At 35.2% G+C, this 26,630-nt stretch overlaps 1 protein-coding gene across 3 annotated transcripts in view; it reads left to right on the top strand.

The window, feature by feature from the left end:
- The first annotated feature begins 1,264 nt into the window (after positions 1 to 1,264).
- The window catches only part of LOC141402115 (purine nucleoside phosphorylase), a 37,028-nt gene continuing 11,662 nt past the window's right edge, over positions 1,265 to 26,630 (top strand). The window contains exons 1-2 of one of the 3 annotated variants that reach the window (XM_073982795.1): positions 1,265 to 2,068; positions 21,467 to 21,547. In XM_073982795.1, the coding sequence (XP_073838896.1) occupies positions 1,953 to 2,068; positions 21,467 to 21,547 (197 nt within the window). In that variant the 5' untranslated portion in view covers positions 1,265 to 1,952. The remainder of the gene's footprint in view (positions 2,069 to 21,466; positions 21,548 to 26,630) is intronic. The other 2 variants (XM_073982794.1, XM_073982796.1) reach the window with 2 other exon arrangements.

Raw genomic sequence — 26,630 nt, 5'->3', positions numbered from 1 at the left:
ACACAAGGTGTCATAGAGGTTTTTTGCACCTTTCAGGCTATTTTCTCGGGAAGTATGGACTTGCCCCTGATGAAACTTGTACCGTCGTATGGGGGCATTGAATACAAGTTGCTACAACAAAAATCGATTCGATCGAGCGATTCGAGAGCAGGTCCTAAACTGAACTTTTCCGAAATTTTCTAAGGGAGGTACCCGAAGGAGTGGATCGACTGAGTCCATATTGGAACCTCATCTAAGTCTGGTAGAAACTTCACGATGTGCAAAGTATGGACCAAATCGGTTACTCCCTTCAAGAGTTATTGTGCGCACAAATTTTCCGAACATTTTCGAACTTTTGTGGGGAAGGTACCAGAAAGAGTGCACCGATATAACCCATCTTCGAACTTAAACTAAGTTTGGACAAAATAATACGAAAGCCAAATTTTGGACCGAATCGGTTGATCCGTTCGAGAGTTATCGTGCGCTCCAGCCAGACAGACAGACGGACGGACGGACATTGCTAAATCAACTCCAAATTGTCTGAAACACATTTCGTCCAAACAAACTTGGGGTCTAAAACCACTATTTCGATGAGGCACATTTTGCCCGTATGAAAGTGTACATATGTATATACCCTCGTTAGCATAAATGCTCAGGGTATAATGATTATACAGATCTTTCCAATATGAGCTTCAACTTACAGTGCAGATGGCAATTCCCTCAAATTTCTTCTAATAGATGTCATGTCCTGTACATTTTCTTCATCATCAAAAAATAATTCCACTGAACTTATCATTTTAAAATAGTTTTTTTTTTTGCTAATTGTGCCTTTTGCATTAATATAGAGTTCACAAGTTTGGAAAAAATACACTGATCGATAACATGTTTATCGACAACCCATTTGGGTTGACACATGGTGGAATAAGAAGGTGTTACATCGATAACAATAATCGGACCATTTACCAGACCAAACGTCAAAATTTGTGAACAAATGTTGACGTTTGGTGTGGCAAATGGCCCGATTATTGTTATCGATGTAACACTTTCTTATTCCGCCATGGGTTGACATCAATAATACAACATTTCATCTCAGTTGTGCTGACAATTGACAACGCAACTCAAGTTTAGTCTCAATGCATAATCGACCCCGATTCGTCTAGTGTGGACCGGGACGAAGTTAATTCCCTATTTATTACTACGCGAATTTATATAAAATGTGGCAACATTGTTTGCGATTTAACGATCATGCAAACATTTAAACGGTCTTTTAATATCAATTCCATTCGAAAACAAAAATTGCATACTCTCTATATGAGAAATTGAGAAGAAGTAAATAGAGAATCTACAAGGGCCAATGAAACGTAACCGACAACACCAAAGTGTATCTGTGAAAACCGTAACTCTCACCACGAACAACAACGGCACGCCGATGATGATAATGATAATAATAGAGGTGGTGGTGGTGGTTGTTGGTGTATTTGGACGATCGTCGTTGTAGTTTGTGTTGATGTTTGGTTTCAAATAATGACTATGAAGATGATGAGACAAATAACACCGGCCTGATGGATGGACACCGCCAGGTTTCTTATAAATACAGCCCACTAAACAAGCAAACCGATCAGTTGACAAAAACGCTTGAAGCAAGCAACATCGTAACCATAACTTATCAAATTGTGAAAAGACGACGTCTGCCAAGACATTCCTCTTTCGGTTAATTGTGTGAAATCATCATTGATATCAAATATACAAATTTGATTCAATTAGAAAAGAACCATAGATAAGATTGTGACCAAAAGAAAAAAAAGATTAGACCCCCCATTGTCATTAACATATCAAGTTGCCGAAATATCAATACTTGACTTGAATTTTTATTTGTTTGTGCAAATTAAGTAACACAACCAACGTCAGTGTATTTGTTGTACTATATAATTAATTTGAAAGAAAAAAGCAGATTATACCAATTCTATATCAACATGACCGGCTCCAGTGCAAGTGACAACTCCTGCCTTATTGCCAAGTCCAAAACCAATGGCACAGAAATGAATGGCAATACCACTCGCAATACCTATACTGCCATTGAAAATAATACGTAAGTATTCCAATTCTAGTTTCCGTTTTTAGTAGTTGTACAAAGTAGTAGTAGGCTGGCTTTAATTCCATTGTGCTAACATGTAATTTTCAAAACCAACCCATTTGGGTTTTGTTAAGTTGCTATTTGTTGTTATATGTTTGAGTGTGATATTGGAATCTATGGCCTGTTTCAACATACCATCATCATTCAAAACAATAACAAGTTTTAATGACCTGTAACGAAAATAAGATTGAAGATGCGGTATCAATTAATTATGGCTACCGCAGAAGCATCAAACTTAACCGCCTTGTAAATCTGAACAAAAGTGATAAGAGTACCAATAGGCATTGGAAAATTCCAGATATGGATTGGGGAATATTTCTATAAAAACGGGGAGTTTAATTCTTAACACGTTTTGACTGATAAAATGAACTTTTGTTCTGGTATGGAACAATCACTAGGAATATCTGATATTTAAAAATTAATGTTCTTCTATATGTTTTTTGAAAGTGAAAACCCTCTCCAGATAGGAAAACTCAAAGAAATAATTAATAGCAATATATTTGGAAATATTAAGTTTTAAGTTGCATATTTAAATTCTTTGAAAAATAACTACTACTCAGACATCTTGAAACTTATTTCTTCTACATTTTCTAGAAATTAAAAATTTCTGGAAATGTGTATTTTTGTATACAAGATGTGACAGGTTTTAATATTAGATTATTGGATTTCAAATGAAAGTTTCTCCATAGGTATTTCTATAGTTAAACACACAATAGACGCAAACGAAACCACTTTCCTAATTTGTATCCAACATTACATTGTTGGTGTGTAACCTTGAGGCTGGCAATGGTTGTTGGCCTACCGATAGGCAATTATGCATTTCTCCGCTTAAGATAGAAAGTGTACATCGGAGGCAAGTTAGAATTTTGAGTAATCTACAAATTTAACAAATCACAATTAAAGAACATTATTTGATTAAATTTCGAAACATGTAAACTGACAAAATTTATTCAAAACAACAAATAACTGTTACATGAAACTTTTCTGTAACAAGATTACCCAGCAAAATTGTGCATCCAAATATTCATTTCAAACGCCAGTGCAATTGCCCCAGCCCTACATCTTTTCACATGAATCTTCTCATGAATCCACCAAAAGGTGCCTGGCGTAAAACATCGGTTTAATTTATATTTCGTCAAAGCAAATTCGTAAAAAACGTTCGAGTTTCCATATAAAATCGTTAAGAATATTGCAAATCAAATAATATTCTTCTTCAAATAAATACCAGTAAGTCCCGGCCCACACTATAGTGATTTCATTAACAAAATTTCATGAAATTATACATTCTTCGATGGAGTTCCATACTAAAGTAATTTTTGGAATTGCTGTAGTGGGGAACTCGAGCTAATAGGCGTTGAAATTATTGCATAAAAATCGCATTAGTGTGGACCGGGACTAATGCAAAGATCAAAGTCAGTGGGAGCCGACTATATGATACCCTACATCTCAGTAAATATGTATAAAATATGGAATAGTTACATAGTTTCCCTTCAGTAATGAAAATACTTAGCTCCACCGTCATATAATCGTTTATCCTCGGAGGAGTAAAACAGTGGACTTATTGGCCGGCTTTCATGTTTCCGGTACATATACCGTCTTCTGCATTTCATAATAAAAACGTACATACATAGTCCCGATCCACACTAGACTGATTTCAATGAAATTAGGAGTTCTTAGATCGACCTAAGAACGCCTAATTTCATGAAATTAGTTCATGGAAAACACTCTAGTGTGGACCGGAACATGAAATCGGGCAAAAAAGGTATGGAAGCCAATTTTAACTCCGAACCGATTTAAATTAAATTCCATAACACATCCAATTTAATCAAAATTGGAAATACATAGCATGATGGGTACATCAAATACAATTAATCGGGAGAAAATATATGGGAGCTATTTCTTTGCATATAGTTTTTTCAGAAGTCGACATCACCATCAGCATGATGAGCAGAAAATCAAAAAAAACTTCTTGAAAAAGTGTCCGATTTCTCTCAGAAATCCCCATATGTATATGGGGAACAACATCATTTGATTTTTTAGTGACACGAATTTCGTCACACATTTCAAATTTCATCAAACTCTGACATACGTAGCGTGATTGGTGCACCAAATACCTCAAATCGGCCAAAAATATATATGGAAGCTATCTATATCCAAATCAGAACCGATTTCAAAATAATTTGGCAAATTTATTTCAAGACCAAATTCCCTCACACATTTAAAATTTCATTAAAATCGGACATACCTAGCGTGATTGGTACATCAAATCGACGGATAATATACATATATGGGAGCTATATCAAAATATGAACCAATTTCGATATAATTTTGCACATTTATTTCTATACCAAATTCCGTAACAAATTCAAATCAGCCGAAAATATATATGGGTGCTATATCCAAATCTGAAACGATTTTCGTTCGTGCTTTGGCTAAAAAAAAATAATTTTGCGGCCTGTACTTTGATTACAAAAACACATGGACAGACGGACGGACATGCATAAATCCACTCAGAAAGTTATTCTATGTATTTGAAACGCCTACCCCCTAATTTTTTTTCATTTGATATGAAAACCTTATATTTGAAATTTTATGGCGATCGGTTAACGTTAATTCGTGCCACCAGAGAGATCTTTGTTTCCATAATAATTTATGGTGCAACCGATGAAATGTTATACCAGTTCATTGTTGTGGCTAAAAAAACGAATTCTACAAAAAAATGTGAAGATCGGGTCAGATTTCAGTATAGCTTTATATGGCCCAAATTACCTACAAAATTTCGTTGGTTGTGCCGTTATATTTGAAGTAACGGTATCTACAAAACTACCTTTTTCGTTTAAAAAATATTCAAAATCACAAGGAAATTCATCGATTTTGTGTGGACCATATTATCAAAAGTTACTGGATTTTTTTTTTAATTTTAGAAGAATTTTAGAATTGATTGTATTTGCCTTATAACTCTATTGAGCAACGGGATTTGTTTTGGAAGTTTTTATTGCCTCAGCCTTTGGCCTAGAGAGGTTATATACACTTTGATACGACCAAAAATGTGTCTCATCAAAATAACGGTTTTAGACCCCAATTATGTTTGGACGAAACTCGTTTCAGACAATTTGTAGTCGATTTAGCCATGTCCGTCCGTCTGACTGGCTGGTGATCACGATAACTCTCGAACGGATCAACCGATTTGAACCAGATTTTGGGTATCGTAATATTTTGATGCACCATTTCTTTCAGAACGGGTATATAGAAGTACTCATTGTTTCAGAAAGATCTATAGAAGCACCCTTTCTTTCAAAAAGGGTCCATAGCAGCACCATTTCTTTCAAAAAGGGTATATAGAAGCACCCTTTCTTTTAGAAATGGTCTACCGAAGCACCCTTTCTTTTAGAAATGGTCTACCGAAGCACCCTTTCTTTTAGAAATGGTCTACCGAAGCATCCTTTCTTTTAGAAATGGTCTACCGAAGCACCCTTTCTTTTAGAAATGGTCTACCGAAGCACCCTTTCTTTTAGAAATGGTCTACCGAAGCACCCTTTCTTTTAGAAATGGTCTACCGAAACACCCTTTCTTTTAGAAATGGTCTACCGAAGCACCCTTTCTTTTAGAAATGATCTACCGAAGCACCCTTTCATTTAGAAATGATCTACCGTAGCACCCTTTCTTTTAGAAATGGTCTACCGAAACACCCTTTCTTTTAGAAATGGTCTACCGAAGCACCCTTGCTTTCAGAAAGGGTCTATAGAAGCAGCCTTTCTTTTAAAAAGGGTCTATAGAAGCAGCCTTTCTTTTTGAAAGGGTCTATGGAAGCACCATTTCTTTTTGAAAGGGTCTATAGAAGCACCATTTCTTTTTGAAAGGGTCTATAGAAGCCCCCTTTCTTTTAGAGAGGATCTATAGAAGCCCCCTTTCTTTTAGAGAGGATCTATAGAATCACCCTTTCTTTTTGAAAGGATCTATAGAATCACCCTTTCTTTTTGAAAGGGTCTATAGAATCACCCTATCTTTTTGAAAGGGTCTGTAGAAGCACCCTTTCTTTGTGAAAGTGTCTATAGAAGCACACTTTCTTTTTGAAAGGGTCTATAGAAGCACCCTTTCCTTTTGAAAGGGTCCAAAGAAGCACCCTTTCTTTTTAAAAGGGTCTATAGAAGCACACTTTCTTTTTGAAAGGGTCTGTAGAAGCACCCTTTCTTTTTGAAAGGGTCTATAGAATCACCCTATCTTTTTGAAAGGGTCTATAGAATCGCCCTTTCTTTTTGAAAGTGTCTATAGAAGCACACTTTCTTTTTGAAAGGGTCTATAGAAGCAGCCTTTCTTTTTGAAAGGGTCCATAGAAGCACCCTTTCTTTTTGAAAGGGTCTATAGAATCACCCTATCTTTTTGAAAGTGTCTATAGAATCACCCATTCTTTTTGAAAGGGTCTGTAGAAGCACCCTTTCTTTTTGAAAGGGTCTATAGAATCACCCTATCTTTTTGAAAGGGTCTATAGAATCACCCTTTCTTTTTTAAAGGGTCTGTAGAAGCACCCTTTCTTTTTGAAAGGGTCTATAGAAGCACCCTTTCTTTTTGAAAGGGTCTATAGAAGCACCCTTTCTTTTTGAAAGGGTCTATAGAAGCACCCTTTCTTTTTGAAAGGGTCTATAGAAGCACCCTTTCTTTTTGAAAGGGTATATAGAAGCACCCTTTCTTTTGGAAAGGGTCTATAGAAGCACCCTTTCTTTTGGAAAGGGTCTATAGAAGCACCCTTTCTTTTGAAAAGGGTCTATAGAAGCACCCTTTCTTTTGGAAGGGGTCTATAGAAGCACCCTTTCTTTTCGAAGGGGTCTATAGAAGCACCCTTTCTTTTGGAAAGGGTCTATAGAAGCACCATTTCTTTTGGAAAGGGTCTATAAAAGTACCCTTTCTTTTTGAAAGGGTTTATAGAAGCACCCTTTCTTTTAGAGAGGACCTATAGAAGCACCCTTTCTTTTGGAAAGGGTCTATAGAATCACCCTTTCTTTTTGAAAGGGGCTATAGAAGCACCCTTTCATTTGGAAAGGGTCTATAGAAGCACCCTTTCTTTTGGAAAGGGTCTATAGAAGCACCCTTTCTTTTGGAAAGGGTCTATAGAAGCACCCTTTCTTTTGGAAAGGGTCTATAGAAGCACCCTTTCTTTTGGAAAGGGTCTATAGAAGCACCCTATCTTTTGGAAGAACATACATAACTAAAAAGTCTCGCGGTGCCCCGCTGTTCTAATGGTACACAAATTCAGAGAAGCTTTCGGACTACCAATTTCTCAATTTATTAGCTGCGACAACGTGCGACGCCGGGGTATAGATCCCCCTAAAACGGTACCACCCATTTTTATGTATTTTCAGTATTTTACCTACAATAATCAACCGATTTAGTTAAAAATTTAAATATAAAGTTTTCTACGAGTAAACAATATCCTAACCAAAAATGTTTAATACAGGTCCACGTCTTGATATAGCCCCCATATAACAGTACCACCCATTTAAAAGTTTTTTAAGGTTTCTGACCATATTTTTAGACCAAATTGACCATATTTTTGGACCTGGAAAATAGTTTCAATATAGGTCCACATTTTGATATATCCACCATATAACGGGTACCGCCGCTTTGAGGTTATACATTTATAAATATATGAACTGTTTGTAACTCTGTAAAATAAAAGATCTCCATTGAATAAATATCTTCTCCAAATTTCATAGTTCTGTCTTCATACCTTTAGAAAATATAGATTTTGTACACAAAAATCCGTTTTGGATAAACTATGCTACGGTAGTGGATTTTGCCACTGTCCGTTTAAAAGAACATCCGGGAAAATTATAAGTTTTACGAAAAAAGGGATTTCTAAAAAATGCTTACAAATGAAAATACAACTGAATTCAATAAAAAATTTCAAGAAAAAATCCTGATGCTAAGTGGGTAAATAGATGGGAAGAAATTGATGCAAAATATTAAAAAAACTGAAAAGTTTAACTTTGTCCTTGAATTTCTCCGCAACTAGTTGACCGAATTTGATCGTTTTTGAAGAATATCTATCTACGTAAATATTTCTATTCTTTCAAAAATTACATAAATTTTGACATAAAACAAAACGATTCTGAACCACTGTGCATCCCCCCAAAAAGGCAAAGGCTAAGCTAGTTTTATTTTGGATTGGTGTATTATAAAATGTACTGTTGGTGTATTATACACTCGAAAATCTGGAAGAATAGCACGTCCATGCATCACACGTTAGTATCAAATAATTTACTGCAGAGTGTTGATTGTACGATTTAGGTTATTAATTTAAGCTTTATTAAAGAAATTCCTGTTCCTCGAAACGGAAAACTTTTCAACAATTTAGAGAAAAAGAGAAGGGCGAAAAATGAAGTCAGGCACTCTAGGTTCAGTCAGTGGACAAGGTTACATTACTTAGATATCCTACATTTTAAATATACCGTTGAGAAAAGATTTCAAACCTAAGAATACCTATTTTTTGCACAATAATTAATAATAATTTAATAATTTGTCAACTAAAAATCAACATTTCAATGTCAGTCGCTTAAAATATGTATAAAAATATAAAAAAGACATATTATAAAATAAATTTGTATATGTATATTAATTAAAATGCAACAAAGTTTTAAAAATATCAACAGAAAAGTTTAAAAGAAAAAAAAAACGAACAAAAATACTGAGATAACAAGTTGAACTTATTCAATCTCGAAATTTTTTTATTTATTTCTTTTCTTGTTGTTTTTTTTCAAATGTTAAAAATTTTGACGTAGATCGAAAATATTCAAACACAATACATACACATCGCGTGATATTATATTGTTGGTACAATTAGCATAAAACGCCCGAGGCAAAACTTCTTTAATATTCAAAATAGAAACCCAATAACCAAGTAAACAAATCAGTTGAACTTTTTTCGATTTTTTTCTCGATAACTACTTTTTTCATATCTTTTTTTATTTTCAAAATTGTATTGTTTAATTTTTTGAATGGTAGATAAGACGCTTTTATCATTGCGTTATATATTTTTTGCTTAAAAAATACATTTATGTACATAAATAGTTAAATACTTTTGCTTGGAACCGGTTAACTGATTTTATATATGTAGATATGTAAAAACATTCACAATTTAGTCAAGCGGAATTGTCCACAATCAACATCAAGTACTCTCATATGGAGGGGGCATTAAAAGTGTATTTTTCTGCAAAGTGTTTGTTTATAAATATTTAAGTGAGTGACTGAATCGAGTTAAGCGTCATTATTTTATTTAAAAATTTCTCATTGGTCTCATTGGTTTAATTAAAGGGGTGTGTTCTGTACACACCTCCAAACCTTGTAATGGAAATATTTGTTTATTTTTTTGTTTGTTTTATAAAATAGAAGATTTAAACGGCATTTAAAATAGAGCTTATTTATTTATATACATACAAATGTATGCACTTTGGCATAAATGTGTGAAAATATATGTCATGAAAATCAAGATAAGTTGTAATCCTGAACCGAACATTAGAGTTGTGTGGTTCTGGAACGCTCTTACGTTTTTGTACTTCCTTAAGTTCAATGTAGTTCAATGATGAACACGAATAGAAAATTTGTATGGTGAATCGTACGAAAACGTAAAGGCGAGTGCTCATCTTGTATATCTATGATATAGCTCCTTCCTTCAATTCCACACACTTTTCGAACTTTCTAATTAATTTCCTTCATTATTCAGTTGGTACCACTTTGTTAAATAAATGTAAATCAAATGCACGTGACGCCGCTGGTGTATTGAATCACTCTTTCTTTCAGAACGGGTCTACTGAAGCACAATTTCTTTCAGAAAAGAGTCCATAGAAGCACCCATTCTTTCAGAATGGGTCTATAGAAGCACCCACTCTTTCAGAATGGGTCTATAGAAGCATTCTTTCTTTTAGGAAAGGTCTTTAGAAACACCCTTTCTTTTAGGAAGGACCCTTTTCTTTCAGAACGGGTCTACATAAGCACCCTTTCTTTCAGAATGGGTCTATAGAAGTATCCTTTCTTTTAGAAAGAATCTATAGAAGCATCCTTTCTTTTAAGAAGGGTCTATAGAATCACACTTTGTTTTAGAAAGGGTCTATAGAAGCACCCTTTGTTTTAAGAAGGGTCTATAGAATCACACTTTGTTTTAGAAAGGGTCTATAGAAGCACCCTTTGTTTTAGAAAGGGTCTATAGAAGCACCCTTTGTTTTAGAAAGGGTCTATAGAAGCACCCTTTGTTTTAGAAAGGGTCTATAGAAGCACCTTTTGTTTTAGAAAGGGTCTATAGAAGCACCCCTTGTTTTAGAAAGAATCTATAGAAGCATCCTTTCTTTTAAGAAGGGTCTATAGAATCACACTTTGTTTTAGAAAGGGTCTATAGAAGCACCCTTTGTTTTAAGAAGGGTCTATAGAATCACACTTTGTTTTAGAAAGGGTCTATAGAAGCACCCTTTGTTTTAGAAAGGGTCTATAGAAGCACCCTTTGTTTTAGAAAGGGTCTATAGAAGCACCCTTTGTTTTAGAAAGGGTCTATAGAAGCACCTTTTGTTTTAGAAAGGGTCTATAGAAGCACCCCTTGTTTTAGAAAGGGTCTATAGAAGCACCCTTTGTTTTAGAAAGGGTCTATAGAAGCACCCTTTGTTTTAGAAAGGGTCTATAGAAGCACCCTTTCTTTTAGAAAGGGTCTATAGAAGCACCCTTTCTTTTAGAAAGGGTCTATAGAAGCACCCTTTCTTTTATAAAGGGTCCACAGAAGCATCCTTTCTTTTATAAAGGGTCTATAGAAGCAAACTTTCTTTTAGAAAGGGTCTATAGAAGCACCCTTTCTTTTAGAAAGGGTCTATAGAAGCATCCTTTCTTTTAGAAAGGGTCTATAGAAGCACCCTTTCTTTTAGAAGGGTCTATAGAAGCACCCTTTCTTTTAGAAGGGTCTATAGAAGCACCCTTTCTTTTAGAAGGGTCTATAGAAGCACCCGTTGTTTTAGAAAGGGTCTATAGAAGCACCCTTTCTTTTATAAAGGGTCCATAGAAGCATTCTTTCTTTTAAAAAGGGTCTATAGAAGCAAACTTTCTTTTAGAAAGGGTCTATAGAAGCAAACTTTCTTTTATAAGGGGTCTATAGAAGCAAACTTTCTTTTAGAAAGGGTCTATAGAAGCAAACTTTCTTTTAGAAAGGGTCTATAGAAGCAAACTTTCTTTTAGAAAGGGTCTATAGAAGCACCCTCTCTTTTAGAATGGGTCTATAGAAGCACCCTTTCTTTTAGAAAGCACCCGTTGTTTTAGAAAGGGTCTATAGAAGCACCCATTGTTTTAGAAAGGGTCTATAGAAGCACCCTTTCTTTTAGAAAGCACCCGTTGTTTTAGAAAGGGTCTATAGAAGCACCCATTGTTTTAGAAAGGGTCTATAGAAGCACCCGTTGTTTTAGAAAGGGTCTATAGAAGCACCCTTTGTTTTAGAAAGGGTCTATAGAAGCACCCGTTGTTTTAGAAAGGGTCTATAGAAGCACCCGTTGTTTAAGAAAGAGTCTATAGAAGCACCCGTTGTTTAAGAAAGGGTCTATAGAAGCACCCGTTGTTTTAGAAAGGATCTATAGAAGCACCCTTTGTTTTAGAAAGGGTCTATAGAAGCACCCTTTGTTTTAGAAAGGGTATATAGAAGCACCCTTTGTTGTAGAAAGGATCTATAGAAGCACCCTTTCTTTTAGAAAGGGTCTATAGAAGCACCCTTTCTTTTAGAAAGGGTCTATAGAAGCACCCTTTCTTTTGGAAAGGGTCTATAGAAGCACCCTTTCTTTTAGAAAGGGTCTATATAAGCAGCCTTTCTTTTTGAAAGGGTCTGTAGAAGCACCCTTTCTTTTTGAAAGGGTCTATAGAAGCACCCTTTCTATTTGAAAGGGTTTATAGAAGCACCCTTTCTTTTTGAAAGGGTTTATAGAAGCACCCTTTCTTTTTGAATGGGTCTATAGAAGCCCCCTTTCTTTTTAAAAGGGTCTATAGGAGCACCCTTTCTTTTTGAAAGGGTCTATAGAAGCACCATTTCTTTTTGAAAGGGTCTATAGAAGCACCATTTCTTTTTGAAAGGGTCTATATAAGCAGCCTTTCTTTTTGAAAGGGTCTGTAGAAGCACCCTTTCTTTTTGAAAGGGTTTATAGAAGCATCCTTCCTTTCAGAAAGGGTCTATAGAAGCACCCTTTCTTTTTGAAAGGGTCTATAGAAGCAGCCTTTCTTTCAGAAAGGGTCTATATAAGCAGCCTTTCTTCCAGAAAAGGTCTACAGAAACACCCTTTCTTTCAGAAAGAATCTATAGAAGCATCCTTTCCTTTAGGAAGGTTCTATAGAAGCACGGTTTCTTTCAGAAAGGGTCTATAGAAGCTCCCTTTCTTTCAGAAAAGATCAACAGAAGAAACCTTTGTTCCAGGAAGCGTATATTGAAGCATCCTTTTTTATAACGGGTCTATAGAAGCAGAAAGGGTCTGTATAAGTACCCTTTTTTAAGAAAGAGTCTAAAGAAGCAACCTTTCTTCCAGGAAGGGTATATAGAAGCACCCATTCTTTCAGAAAGGGTCTATAGAAGCACCGTTTCTTTTAGAAAGGGTCTATAGACACACCCTTTATTTCAGAAAGGGTCTATAGAAGCACCCTTTCTTTAAGAACGGGTCTGAAGAAGCACCCTGTATTTTAGTAAGGGTCTATGGAAGCACCCTTTCCTTAGAACGGGTCTATAGAAGCACCATTTCTTTCAGAAAGGGTCTATAGCACTGCCGACCAAGAAGAGGGCACACAAAATTCTGAATATTTGCAAGTTTTGACACTGTGTTAGTAAGGTTGTATGCACGCATGCTGCAAAACAAAAACAAATCAAAACATTTGATATCTTTTGTTTGCTCTTTCGTTGCGTTCGGATATTGTGTGTGTGAATTGCCGAAAAACTTCGTAACTTTAACAATACCAAAGAACGGCATTGGTCTATAGACATACCCTTTATTTCAGAAAGGGTCTATAGAAGCACCATTTCTTTAAGGATGGGTCTGTAGAAGCACCCTTTTCATAGAACGGGTCTATGGAAGCATCCAGTTTTTTAGGAAGGATCTATAGAAACATCCAAATTTTCAGGAAGGGTCTATAGAAGCACCCATTCTTTCAGAAAGGGGGTATAGAAGCACTTTTCTTTCAGAACTGGTCTTTTTTTAGGAATGGTCTATATAAGCACCCTTTTTTCAGAAAGGGTCTACATAAGCACCTTTTTTTCAGAAAGGGTCTATATAAGCACCCTTTTTTCAGATAGGGTCTATATAAGCACCCTTTTTTCAGAAAGGGTCTATATAAGCACCCTTTTTCAGAAAGGGTCAATAGAAGCACCCTTTCTATCAGAACGGGTCTATAGAAGCATATTTTCTTTTAGGAATGGTCTATAGAAGTACCCTTTCTGTTAGGAAGGGTCTATAGAAGCACGCTTTCTTTCAGAAACTAGTTTATTTTGTGAAAGGGAACTAAAATTATTGATTCAGTACTACTCTACCGGACATGGCGTAATAAGAAGGTCTTACATGACAAAACAGCTGATCACCATAATGACTGACAAAATGCATTAAAAGGTAAACAATTGTTTAAAATTAAATTAAAATAGAAAAATTAAATTAAAATTTGAGCAACTGGAGGATCAGTTAGTCCCAATTTACATTAGGCGAGTTTACTTGCGGCAATTGTCAGTTTGTTGGTGAGAGAGGGTGCTGAGAGGCAAAGGGTTACCATATACCTCACCTCTCTATCCATCAAACTGACAATTGCCGCAAGTAAACTCGCCTAATGTAAATTTGGACTTACGTTATCGGAAATACATATATCCGAATAGTAGATTTACATCTAACAACTATTAGTACAACGCTTCAATTGAATAGCTGATGATTTTTACATATTAAGATTACAACAACATTTCGGTAATGTCAAGCCATGCAAATCATTGCCGTCATCACCTAATAAATCCCATTGTTACAGCAACCATTGTATTTATTATACAACAAATGTTTGTTAATCAATGTCCGTGGACAAACCTCAAGCAGTAACGTTATCTAAAGCCTACACGGCTGGAAGAATATCTTCTTGAAACTATAAAATCAAAGCAAACACAAAATTTACAATTCAGAGTAAATTTGACACGTGTTGTTTGGATATTCTGATACTCTTGACAAGTACACGCCTCCATTTCAGGTGAATTAGACATGCCACTCAATCAATGAACGAACGAACGTAACTACAGACGTGTTGACAAACAAAAGCAAAATAAATAAATAGCCTTTGTGAAAGCTTTTACATTTAATTATAGCAATTCTCATTATATGGGCTAGGAAATTTAGAATTTTTTTTGGTCGAGTGATTGACACAACAATTGTCATACAATATTCAGATTTCCGTTCTATAATTATCAGCAGATCAAGTTTTTGGTTGGATGAAAACCATGCGAATAAAACAGATTCTTAGCCTAGAATAATTACCATGTGGATTAGGAGCTTTTGCGTATGAAGAATAATAAAACATTTGTCGTCCATTTAACAAAATATTTGCTGATGCAATAAAAAAAGAAGAACACGAAAGTTGATAAGGAAAGACGTAGTTAAATAAAAAAATGTTTGTACTTTTTTTTAAGATAATGAGCAACTAGCTAGCTCTCTTCATTTCAGCACAAAGAGGGACATTGACTTCTTCTATTTTTGCAATTTGAATGTCTGCCTGGCAAACGATAGGGAGTGAATTACTCATACCTTCGCCTTGGAAATAAGTTCTTCGCAACACACGTTTCTTATAAAAGGTGAACGTTGGTTCCGACTTATATCGCCCAAAATTATGCATTCTGCAGATAATTACAATACTACATACATACATACGTTTTTTCTCTTTTATCAAAACCATCAGCAAACTGTTTGTACATTAGGGTAATGTCTTTTTACAACCTTATCTCCGAACATTCCCCACAAAGGTTCCAATTTTTTCTCTAAAATGGTACGCACGATATCTCTCGAAGGGAGTAACCGATTTGTACGATTAGATCTGGTTCGAATATAGACTACACACGAAAATTTCGTCAAAATGCAGTGTAAGACCACCCATCAAAACGATTTCATTTCTTTTGCAACATGGGTCACTATTGCGATGGTATAACTTCTTTCAGGCGAAAGTCCATACTTCCTGAGAAGTTGCGCTTCCATGTTTCCTGACATAATAGTCGAACTGCTCAAAATTATACGGTGAGCAACTGAAATGAAAGGAATGTCCCCAAAAAAAGATCCGCGTCCAAAATGGACAGTGCGGTCCATTCCTTCAGGTAAATTCTCCGCAACACATTTGAGCTTTAATCCAAATCCATATTTTTGTCGGTAAGTTCATTCGTCCAAAAAGGGTCACAAAATTCCCTTAAATACACATTTTGAGGAAAAAGGATTTGGTTTGTGTAACTGGTATTCGATCTTGCCATAGATTAAAGTTTCTATTCACACAGGCAAAGTCGACTGACACTTTTTACTTGTTATACCCTCCACCGTAGTATGGATCGTATATTAAGTTTGATTTTCAGTTTTTAACGCTTTGAAATAACCATTAGTATCCACAAATTGAGATAGGACGCTGAAATTTTGAGAAGATGTGTCTTTTGTTCGCTGGCATTTGAAGTTCGACGATGGGCTATATCGGTCCACGTTTTGGTGTAGCCTCCATTTTTTGGTATATACCATGATTTGATATAGCCCCCATATAACAGTAGCGCTCGATTTGAAGTTTTTAGTCGCTTTTTATACCCTCAGCATTTATGCTAACGAGGGTATATACACTTTCATACGAGCAAAATGTGCCTTATCGAAATAATGGTTTAGACCCCAAGTATGTTGGGACAAAATCCGTTTCGGACAATTTGGAGTTAATTTAGCCATGGCCGACCGTCTGTCTGGCTGGCTGAGCGCACGATAACTTTCGAACGGATCAACCGATTCAGTCCAAAATTTGGCTTTCTTAAAATTTGAGCGCACGATAACTCTTGAAGGGAGTAACCGATTTAGTCGATACTTTGCATACGGTGAAATTTCTACCAAACTTTGATGGTACATCCTACACAAAATTTTGGAAAAGTTCATTTTAGGAGCTGCTCTCGGATCGCTTTGATTGTAACCAATTGTATTCACTGTCCCCTATTCGATTGTACAAGTTTCGCAGGGGCAAGTCCATACTTCCTGAGAAAATAGCCTGAAAGTAGCTACGACACCGTGTGTTGTGGTTGGAGCGCAAGATAACTCTCGAACGGATCTGCCGATTCGATCCAAAATTTGGTCTTCAAACTTAGTTTAAGTTCGAAGATAAGCCATATCGGTTCACTACTTCAGGTACCTCCCCCACAAAAGTTCAAAAATGTCGGGAAAAATTGTGCGCATGATAACTCTTGATGGGAGTGACCGATTTGGTCCATACTTTACACATCCTCTTATATATACCAGATATATGTAGATCAGGTTCGAATATGGACTATAATTGTCCACTCCTTCGGGTACCTCCCACACAAAATTTCGGATAAGTTCACTTTAAGACCTACTCTTGAATCATTTTGATTTTTGGCCTTCGTCATATCTTTTCCAAATTTAGTTTCAGTTCGAAGATGGGCAATACCTGTCCACAACTGTGCACGATATCTCTTGAGCGGGCCAACCAATTTGGTCCAAACTTTGGATCTCCTAACATTTTGTCAAAATTGGGTATCATCCCCACAAAAGTTCTATGCTTGAGTCTAAGTGCAGTTTAAGGTAAAGCCGACTGATACTTTTTTACTTGTTTAGACCAAATTAGCCATAATTCGGCGTTTAGCATTCCTAGTGTTAAAAAAACGTATCTTCCAAAAATTATGGACATAGGTCCATGTTTTGGTATAATCTCCTATATAACACGCTTACATCTGGGAAGTTTTTGCGGATTCTGAAACTACAATGTTCATAGATGGGAAAAATCAAAAAACAAAAAAAAATCGACGGAGCGCTTTTTAAATAAATCGCGATTCAAGTTGACATTTTTAGGGGTTTTTTAAGTTTTCACGATTTTGCTTGGAAATCACAAGTCCTATAGAAACAGGACTAAAGAAAATGTTGTAGCTATGAAAATTCTCTACAAGATTGACCTTTGTGATATTTTTGTAGGTTTTACCCTTATTGAGATATAGAAGTTTAAATTGGAAAAATGCATTGCCTGTATCGCTTCCTTAAAAAACAATGTCATACACGGTGCGCCTTAACTAACTTTAAGTGAAAACCGCTTACACCTGGGATTTTGATCAATCAAAAAATCCAAAAACAAGAAAAAAAATCGCTGGAGGGATTTTTAAATAAATCGCGGACAAAATTCACATTTTTATACCCTACACCACTATGTGGGGAGGGTATTATAAGTTGGTTTTGGCCAAAAAGTTTGTAACGCATCGAAATAATGGTCGTAGACCCATACTTATATATACCAAAATGAATGCCTCGACGAGCTGAGTCGATCTGGCTATGTGTGTCCGTCCGTCTGTCCATCTAAACCTTGTAATCACGCTACAGGTCGCAATTTTGATCGGATCGTCACCAAATTTTGGGTATTGATGAGGGTCCCGGAGGGGAAGAAGCCTATTGATTTTGGTGATGGTCGGATAATATTCAGGGGTCGGAATGGGCAAAAAACTTATTTGGGGAAAAAGTCAACGTTTTATTTCAAAGCGAATATCTCCGCATCTATAATGGGTATATCAAAAGCAAAACCTGCTGATGAAAGTAGAAAATATCACCTCTTCAGCGATGTATAGTAGGTTGTCGTAGGTGGTCAAACAAAGAAGAAATCGCAATATCCGCTAATACAACCCATCTTTTTATTTTTGCGATTTGAGTTATAATGACGAATATCACAGCCTTGGTTGGGGATCTTCCAAAAGCAAAGCCTGACTATGAAAAAAGATTATCCCACCTTTACAATGATTCAAAGCGGGTTGGCGTAGGTGGCCAAATAACGGAGATATAGCAATAGTCGGTAATACATCCCATTTTTCAATTATTTTCAAAATCGCGCTACAGGTCGCAATTTTGATCGGATCGTCACGAAATTTTGGGAATTAATGGGGGTCCCACAGAGGAAGAAGCCTATTGATTTTGATGATGGTCGGATAATATTCAGGGGTCAAAATGGGCAATAACTTATTTGGAGAAAAGGTCAACGTTTTATTTCAAAGCCAATAGCTCTGTTTCATTAAGAGGTATATCAAAAGCAAAACCTGACAAGGAAAGTAGAAAATATCACCTTTACAACGATGTACAGTAGGCTGTCGTAGGTGGTCAAACAACAGAGATATGGCAATAGTCGATAATGCATCCCATTTTCTGATTTTTTGTAATCACGCTACAGGTCGCAATTTTGATCGGATCGTCACGAAATTTTGGGGGTTGATGCGGGTCCCACAGAGGAAGAAGCCTATTTAGTTTGGTGATGGTCGGATAACATTCAGGAGTCGGAATAAGCGAAAAGCTTATGTGGAGAAAAGTCAAGGTTTTTTTCTTATGCGAATATATCGGCTTCTAGTAGGGGTATTCCAACGGCGAAGCCTGTCAATGGAAGAAGAAAATATTACCTTTACATTGGTGTAAAGCAGGTTGGTGAAGGTGGTCGAACAAGGGAGATACCACAATAGTCGGTAATGCATCCAATTCTTCCATTTTTTGCAATCAAGCTACATGTCGTAATTTTGATCGGATGGTCACGAAATTTTGGTTGCTTATGGGGGTCCCAGAAAGAAAAGGGCATATTATTTTTGGTGGTAGTCGGATTATATTCCCTAAAATAAATGTTTACCAGTGAAAAGCTTATGCACAGGGGTAGTGGTGTAGGGTATCACATGGTCGGCCCCGTCCCGACTATAGCCTTTGCTCACTTGTTAGGTTTATTTTGGGTTTTCGCGATTTTGCTTGGAAACCGCAAGTCCTATCGAAATAGAGCTAAAGAAAAAGTTGTAGCTGTGAAAATTCTCTAGAGAACTGAACGTTTTGATTTGTTCCTAGGTTTTACAATTTTTAAGATTTTTAAGTTCAGGTCAAATTTGTAGGTTTTCTGTTAGGTTTCCACGATTTGCTTGAAAACGGTAGGTCTTATCGAAACGTGACTAGAGAAAGTCTTATAGCTGTGAAAATTCTTTACAAGATTGGCTTTCGTAATTTCTCAATAACGGTAAAAAATATCATATTGGCAATCTTGTAGAGAATTTTCATAGCTACAGTGGCTGTGTTCCTTTACTTACCTGAGGTTACCATTTTTAACCTGCAAAGCGTTCCTTAACCCCAAAAAAGTGGTAAAACTGGTAGCAATTTTTAAGAGAGTGAGAGAGAGCACAAATACCTTTCACTTCTACCAAAGGCTACCAGACAAATTTCTGCAGGTAAAAAATGGTAGAACTGATTTTTCGACATTTGTTTGATGATTATTTCACAATGAAGAAAAAAATGAACGAAAAACAGAAGAGAAAGGCGAACGCTGACAAAACAATATTAAAAGCAGTGAAATAATAGAATAAAATTGAATTTTTATGTCTCTTTTTGACATTGCTACCAAATCTACCATTTTTTCGTTCCTTTACTTTTCTGGTAAAAATGTTCATGAGAGAGAAATTATGAGCAATTTTGACAGTTGTCTCTTTTACCACTTTTACCATTAAAAAAGTAAAGGAACAAAGCTAATATTTTCTTTAGTCCCATTTCGATAGATCTTGCCGTTTCCAAGCAAAATTGTGAAAACCTAAAAACCCCTAAAAATGTCAACTTCAAGCTCGATTTATTTAACTGTGAACATTGTAGTTTCAGAATCCGCAAAAACTTCCCAGGTATAAGCACCTTCCATTTAAAGTTGTTTCAAGAGCACTGTGCGAATTCTACAAAAATTTATAAAAATCGGGCCAGATTTTTATATTTGGGCCCTATAAAATAGCTAATATCAAAATCTGGCCCGATTTTCATAGATGGAAGTATTTCTGATTAGAACGTATTGTTATTGCACTTTTTTGCACTTATAAAAGTCTCATGATTTAGTATTGTTTTTTTTTTGTGTATTCAAATTTCAAAATGTTTTGATTATAACGGAATTACCTTGTCAGGAGGTGTGTCATTTCACTTTTTTCAGTTTTTTGCTGATAAGTGAATTTTTTTCTTTGTATTAGCCAAAAAGTGACGATCTACACAATTCAAATATATGGCAGTAAGTAATCTGGACAGATAGCTAGCTAGTCAGGTGGTGAGGTGAGAAATATAGATACATATGTACATATGTATGTGAACTTGTGAGTATCTTTTTGCAAAATAATCAATTCTAGAATTGCGGTGCATATTGATTACGATTATCAACAAAATAAATAACATTGAATGAAAATGCATTTTATGTTTTGAGGTTTGTTTACACAATGAAACTGTTGTCGTCAATAATAACAAAAAAATCTAAATAACATTGTATACCAATATGTTAATAACGGAAAATATATTTATGCTTATGAATGTATAACGAAAATTAGTGTGATTCGTTTTTGCGGTTATGTGAATTTGAAATTTGATTACGTTATTCCGATGTAAGCTACGTTTGGATTTACTAAATCCTCATCAAGCAAAATAAAATAATAAATTTACAATTTTAACTCTATTTTCCTGTAAATTTTGAGATAAAGGCCAATATTTATAAATCTATTCCCGCAGAGAACCTGCTCTGACTCTGATTATACCCTACGCCACACTGTGGTATGGGGTATTATGTATTTGTGAATTAGTCGGTAACATGCTAAAGGAAACGAAATAGACCCACAGTTCCTTTGGATGATCTGCATAGATTCACTTTCTAAGTTGCATGCCCGTCTGTATCTCCGTCCGTCTGCCCATGTATTTTTGTAAACAAAGTACAGGTCGCATTTATTGTTCGATTCGCATAAAAATTAGGGAAGTTAATTTTTTTGTCTAAAGGATGAACCCTATGTATTTTGGTAAGAATCGGTTCAGATTTAGATATAACTCCCATATATGTATTGGGTCGATTTGAGGTATTTGATGCACAAAACACTCTATACGCTCCTTTTTGTCGGCAAAAACTGGCACAAAATCCGTAATCCGTAGATCTGATATTGTCAATAGATTGATTTTTCAATTCACACAGGGTACACATCTGTCGGCAAAGTCGACTGATACTTTTTTACTTGTTTTTTATTACTTTCGAAAATTTAAATATACAAATGTATGTATGTATGTGTACCACATACACACAGATGAATTTATTACCTGTCCATGGTCATTTTAAAAACATTCAAAATTTTATTTCTTATTCCAGATCATCAGAATCAGCAGCTACAACATCGACGAGAATGCAAAGACAATTATCACAAATTGAAATGGTGATAAATGAAGAAAAGTTAGTAGTTTTCAAAAAAAAAAATTAAATCAAAATTAATTTTTTATCAAAATTTTATTTGTGTTTTGTGTTGTTGTTTTTTATTTTATTTTTTCTTTTCGTTTTTTTTTTTTGGTTTAATGTGTCCTTTTTTACATGTTGTTACTGTACAAACTTTTCTCATTTTTCAACTATGATTTATGGCTAAAAGTAACTCAATTCATTTTCATCAACTTCATATAACTTTTATTTGTTTTTTTTTTGTATTGTTTTTTTCTCTTTTTTTTGAAATTCAAACATTAAATCATCCCACTCAAAATCTAATCAATGCCAATTAAAAAAGCAATTATGTTTCAGATTCATAACCAAACCATACCAACAAAGGTGGATTTTGTTGTTTTTATTGTTTTTTTCTTTAATTGTTTGTTGTGCTATGTTTGTATTTTTTTTTTAATATTTATCGCCTTTATTTTTCATTTGATAAGATTTTTTCAATGGAAAAATATTATCAATAGTTATGGGATATAAGGTATTAATCATATAGTTATCGTCATGTATATAAAGAGTTTTTAAATTGAGGGGATTTTTGAATTCATATTTTTGCAACGACAGCGAAATGCAACATGGGCAGGTGTTTTGGAATATTCGGGTCATTATCAAGAGAAGTATGGAGAATAAAATTATAGCCTTGTAACAATGACTCTAAAGACTACCAAAACCTTTAGGGAGACAGGAGTGGGATTGGGACTTTTCGAGTCCCCATATCTCAGAAAGCATTTGCTTCCTCTAGCAACCAGGTTATAATGTTGAGGTTATGATCACAACCACGTCCCGCTATTATTACACAGTACAACAAAATTGAACTTTTTTTAAAATTACAAGAAACCCCGCATAAATTATGAAATAGGACCAAAAACAGAAGACACGTGTATCGGCGTTTTGAAAGTTTACGTCGGGAAGTAACCTAAATAGGCGTGGCAAGTTCCGCCCATTTATACAGGTTTTGAAATATTCGACATCAGATTCCTTGGAATCCTTGCATTTTAGGTATAAAGTGTCTTTGGCAATATTACCGAAAACAATGCGGGGTATCTTTTTATGCAAAAAAATTAACCCTCATGTGAGTCACTAAACGGGTCTTTCTGGTCGCTTTTTTCGAAACTCCTTTAAAATGTGATCGTATCAGATCAAAATATTTTACAAAATTATTTGCCAAAAAATTTTACTATAGGTCCCCGAATACACTAAAACTCCAAATCGTACCTAAACGCCAGGAATCTGCCAAAAGTAATATCACGTTTTAGGGTTAATGTTGTACTTTATCTGATTTTATTAAGTTTTACCCCATAAAACTTCATTCTAGATAAAAGACGTCAAGGATAAAAATATTCTCCATCAAATTTCAATATAAGTTGCCGAATAAATGAAATATGTATTTACAATATATATCAAGACAATATATATCGTCTGCTCCGTCGGAAAAGGTCGTAAGTCCCTCTCAATAAATTTTTCAGGAGGAAGAAAAAACATTCTAGCGCTTTCTGTATTAAAGATTTTATTATGGTGGTAAAGGCAGTATTCTTCGTTTATTTATTCCGCTTCAATACCTGTACTTTGTTTGATAAAGTTCCGTCGCGTTTGGGAGATAATTGGATGTCTTTGGACTTACGACCTTTTCCTTGTACAGTTTTGTATTTTTGTTGGGACTTACGACCTTTTCCTACAATTTACGGACGTTTTTAAAATAAAATATTTATACTTTACAAAACAATGTGGAAAGGGTATTATAAGTTTGTTTTGTCCAATATTCGTGTAACATCGCGAAGTATTCGTCGTAGACCCCCTCCCCTTGCCATTTGTTCATATCTTGACGAGATAAAGCGATCTAGCTATGTGTGTCCGGCAATCCATTAACAATTGTAATAAAACTCCAGGCCTCAATTTTGGACCGATCGTCACGAAATTTTGTGGAGAGGTTGGGTTCCGACAAGAAGTGACCCCATTAGATGTTGGTTATGATCGAAAGATGTGAAATGGACCAAACCCACAAATCGCAGTAATATTTCGATCGGAGCGAAATTTTAAGAATGATTTGAGTTTAAGACAAATAATTAGCTTGCAATTTAACATGGTGATGAGATAATTATTAGCGGGTTCAATGAACCAAAACTTTTGTGTGAAATCTTATATATAAAAGACAATGTGTGTATGTTCCGCATAGACTCAAAAACGGCTGAACCTATTTTTTTTTTTTTGAAAATTTCAGAGAATACACAAGGAACAACCGAGGTGAAAATAGGCTTGAAGCTCGGAGGGGGCGGGGTCAGGCCCTATTTTTTTAAAAATCGCTTTTTTGCAAAAGTTATGAAGTATCGGTCAGAAAATTAATTTGCGAGGCAACGGTTGTTGAATCTCCGACCCTAAGAACTTATTCCATGTAATTTTCAGATTATGCACAGGGATGTCCCTTGGTGGAAGTAGGCTATATAATTTGGTGAATTTCGAAGGAGCGGGTTACACCCTTGCCCTATTTTTTAAATGCGCTATATATATAAAACTTACAACGATTCCGTTTCCCCAATCCTGGGTACATATTTTAGCAATAAGACCCGACCAGAGTAATATTCTAAGTCGGTATAACCATGACCGTCTGTCCGTTTTTTGAAATTAAGATACAACTCGAAATTTTTAAGATAGATCTTCGTGATTTGGTATAGAAGTTTCTATTACTTCTAGGATGTTTGGTATTGACGCCTTCATATAGCCCCCATAGAACGGTACCTCCCTATTTCCGGTGTTTTGAAGGTGTGGCCTCAATATTCCTGCGAAATGGCTGCAATTTGGTATTTATTCTTCGTTTCGGGTATAAAATTTTCTCCATAAATTTGTCTATATAGGTCCACGCCTTCATAAAGCCCCATAGAACGGTGCCTCCCAAATTTCGGTATTTTGAAGGTTAGCCACATGTTTTACCGAAATTGCTGAAATTTGGCATTTAGTCTACTTCATAAACGAAAGGAAACTAATTGAAGTAAAATTCAATACAAGTCATGGTGGAGGGTATAACAAGTTATAACAAGAAAAGGTAAAATAAACTGTTTCAAGGACCAGCAACGTGGACCGGTTCGGCTAATATTTAATATAAAACATGACACGTTGTACTTACGACCTTGTATTTTTGCCTTACGACCTTCTCCTTCAATTAAATTTCATGATTAATTCCGTTAATGTACGTGGTTTCTTAGCTACATTGTAGTTCCAAAATTTTCTTTTTTGACTTCCCAAGTATTTCTGCCCCAACTCACTGCATCTTTTGTTTTTGTCTGCAAACCATGTAGAATCTTCAGCATGTAACGTCTTCCTGCGTTTAGGAAGTTTATCATCAGAGCTTTCAGAATCACCGTGAAAACCATAGGGAAGTAGACCCATGACACCATAGTCTAATTCCATTCCATATTTATACTGCTCTTTGTTAGCAAAAATCATGATGCCTTCTTAGTTTAATAACATTTCAATCAATTATTATTTTAGAATCATTTAATAATATAAACATGGCACTTACCCGTCCGTTAGAAGGTATTACTTTATTGAATTCAGAATACAAACTAATCTTGTTATGTGAATAAATGACCCTAGAAAAACCACAAATTACCAGTTGATAAAGTTAAGTAAGATATACGACAGTAACAATTTTGATTTTTTTAACAAATTTTTCAATATATGAGGTATTTAAACACATACAGCATCCCAATTTGTATCAAAGAAAAGGCCAGAAGTCCATCTTTCATAATCAGTTCGCTTATAGGGGAAAATAGATTTCAAATGTAAATTTTCGTTGCAATATAGAAATTATCACATTTTTGTTCAAAAGTTTGGTCGACAGGCTCCGCCAAATATCATCCGATTATCTTCCAAAGGTGTAGGCTAGTTCTTTACATTGTTCCCCAACCATGGATGACGTTAAACTTTATATCTGAACTACATTAGCTGTAGTATTCTTTTCAAGTATAAATTTTCCTGTGGACTTACGACCTTTTCGTACTCAAATTTGTACGTTTTGTGGACTTACGACCTTTTCCGACAAGGGCAAAACATATAGAAAAACGCGACATACTACCATTTTCTTTATATCATACGACGTGTTTTGACTTGTACTATCATCCTGTAACAAAAACGCGATTTCCAAAAAAAGTGGACTTACGACCTTTTCCGACGGAGCAGACGATATGCACATCAAATTAGCCAACAAAACACCCAAATATTTTTTGAAAAAATTTGTTTTGTCCTTTTTTCGAGTTGATGTATGAAAGTAACATGAAATTTAGTTTTAGACGAAAGGTGTTAAAAGAAGAAATATTCTACACAAAATTTCACTGTAAGTCCCAGAACAAACTAGATATCTATGTAAAATACTTTATTAAGAAAATGACGTAACAAAATTAGATATTATAGGTAGAAATTATTTGTTAATCTTTTAGACTCTTAATTAAAATTTATTCTATACTGAGTCAGTATCTCCTAAAATACTTCACTTTTTGGCGATTGTGTCAAAAGGAGAAATGTACCAAATCAAATTTCATTATGAGTCTCTGAACAAAAGAAAGTTTTAGCTATAATATTTAATATCTTCAGAAGCTTTCGCTTTTTATATATGATTTAGGACCATACTCTACCGTTTTTATTCACATTTTCGTTATCTGCGGTAACGTCATTTTCTTAACAAAGAATTTTACATAGATATCTAGTTTCTTCTTTTAACACATTTCGTCTAAAACTAAATTTCATGTTACTTTCATACTTACTTACTTAGTTAGTTGGCCCATTACAGAACATTTGTTCCATAGACCAAACTAAGAAAAGATCTCCATTCCCCTCTGTTTTTCGCTTGACTTTTTGGAATACCGCGCCTTTTCATTTCTTCATTCACTTGTATGCTCCATCGAAACTTAGGCCTGCCGATTCTGAGTGCACCGCCATGTGGCATGTATTCACACGCCTTTTTAGCTGGTTCATCATCGCTCATTCTTATGATATGGCCTAGCCAACGCAATCGTTGCATCTCGATACGTTTAACTATATTCATGTCATTGTATAGCTGATATAG

The sequence above is a fragment of the Musca autumnalis genome, unplaced genomic scaffold, assembly GCF_047663935.1.
Source record: "Musca autumnalis isolate F117 unplaced genomic scaffold, ASM4766393v1 scaffold_4, whole genome shotgun sequence".
NCBI lineage: Eukaryota > Metazoa > Arthropoda > Insecta > Diptera > Muscidae > Musca > Musca autumnalis.
The sequence above is the reverse complement of the archived record's forward strand: the minus strand, read 5'-3'. Positions and strand labels throughout refer to the sequence as shown.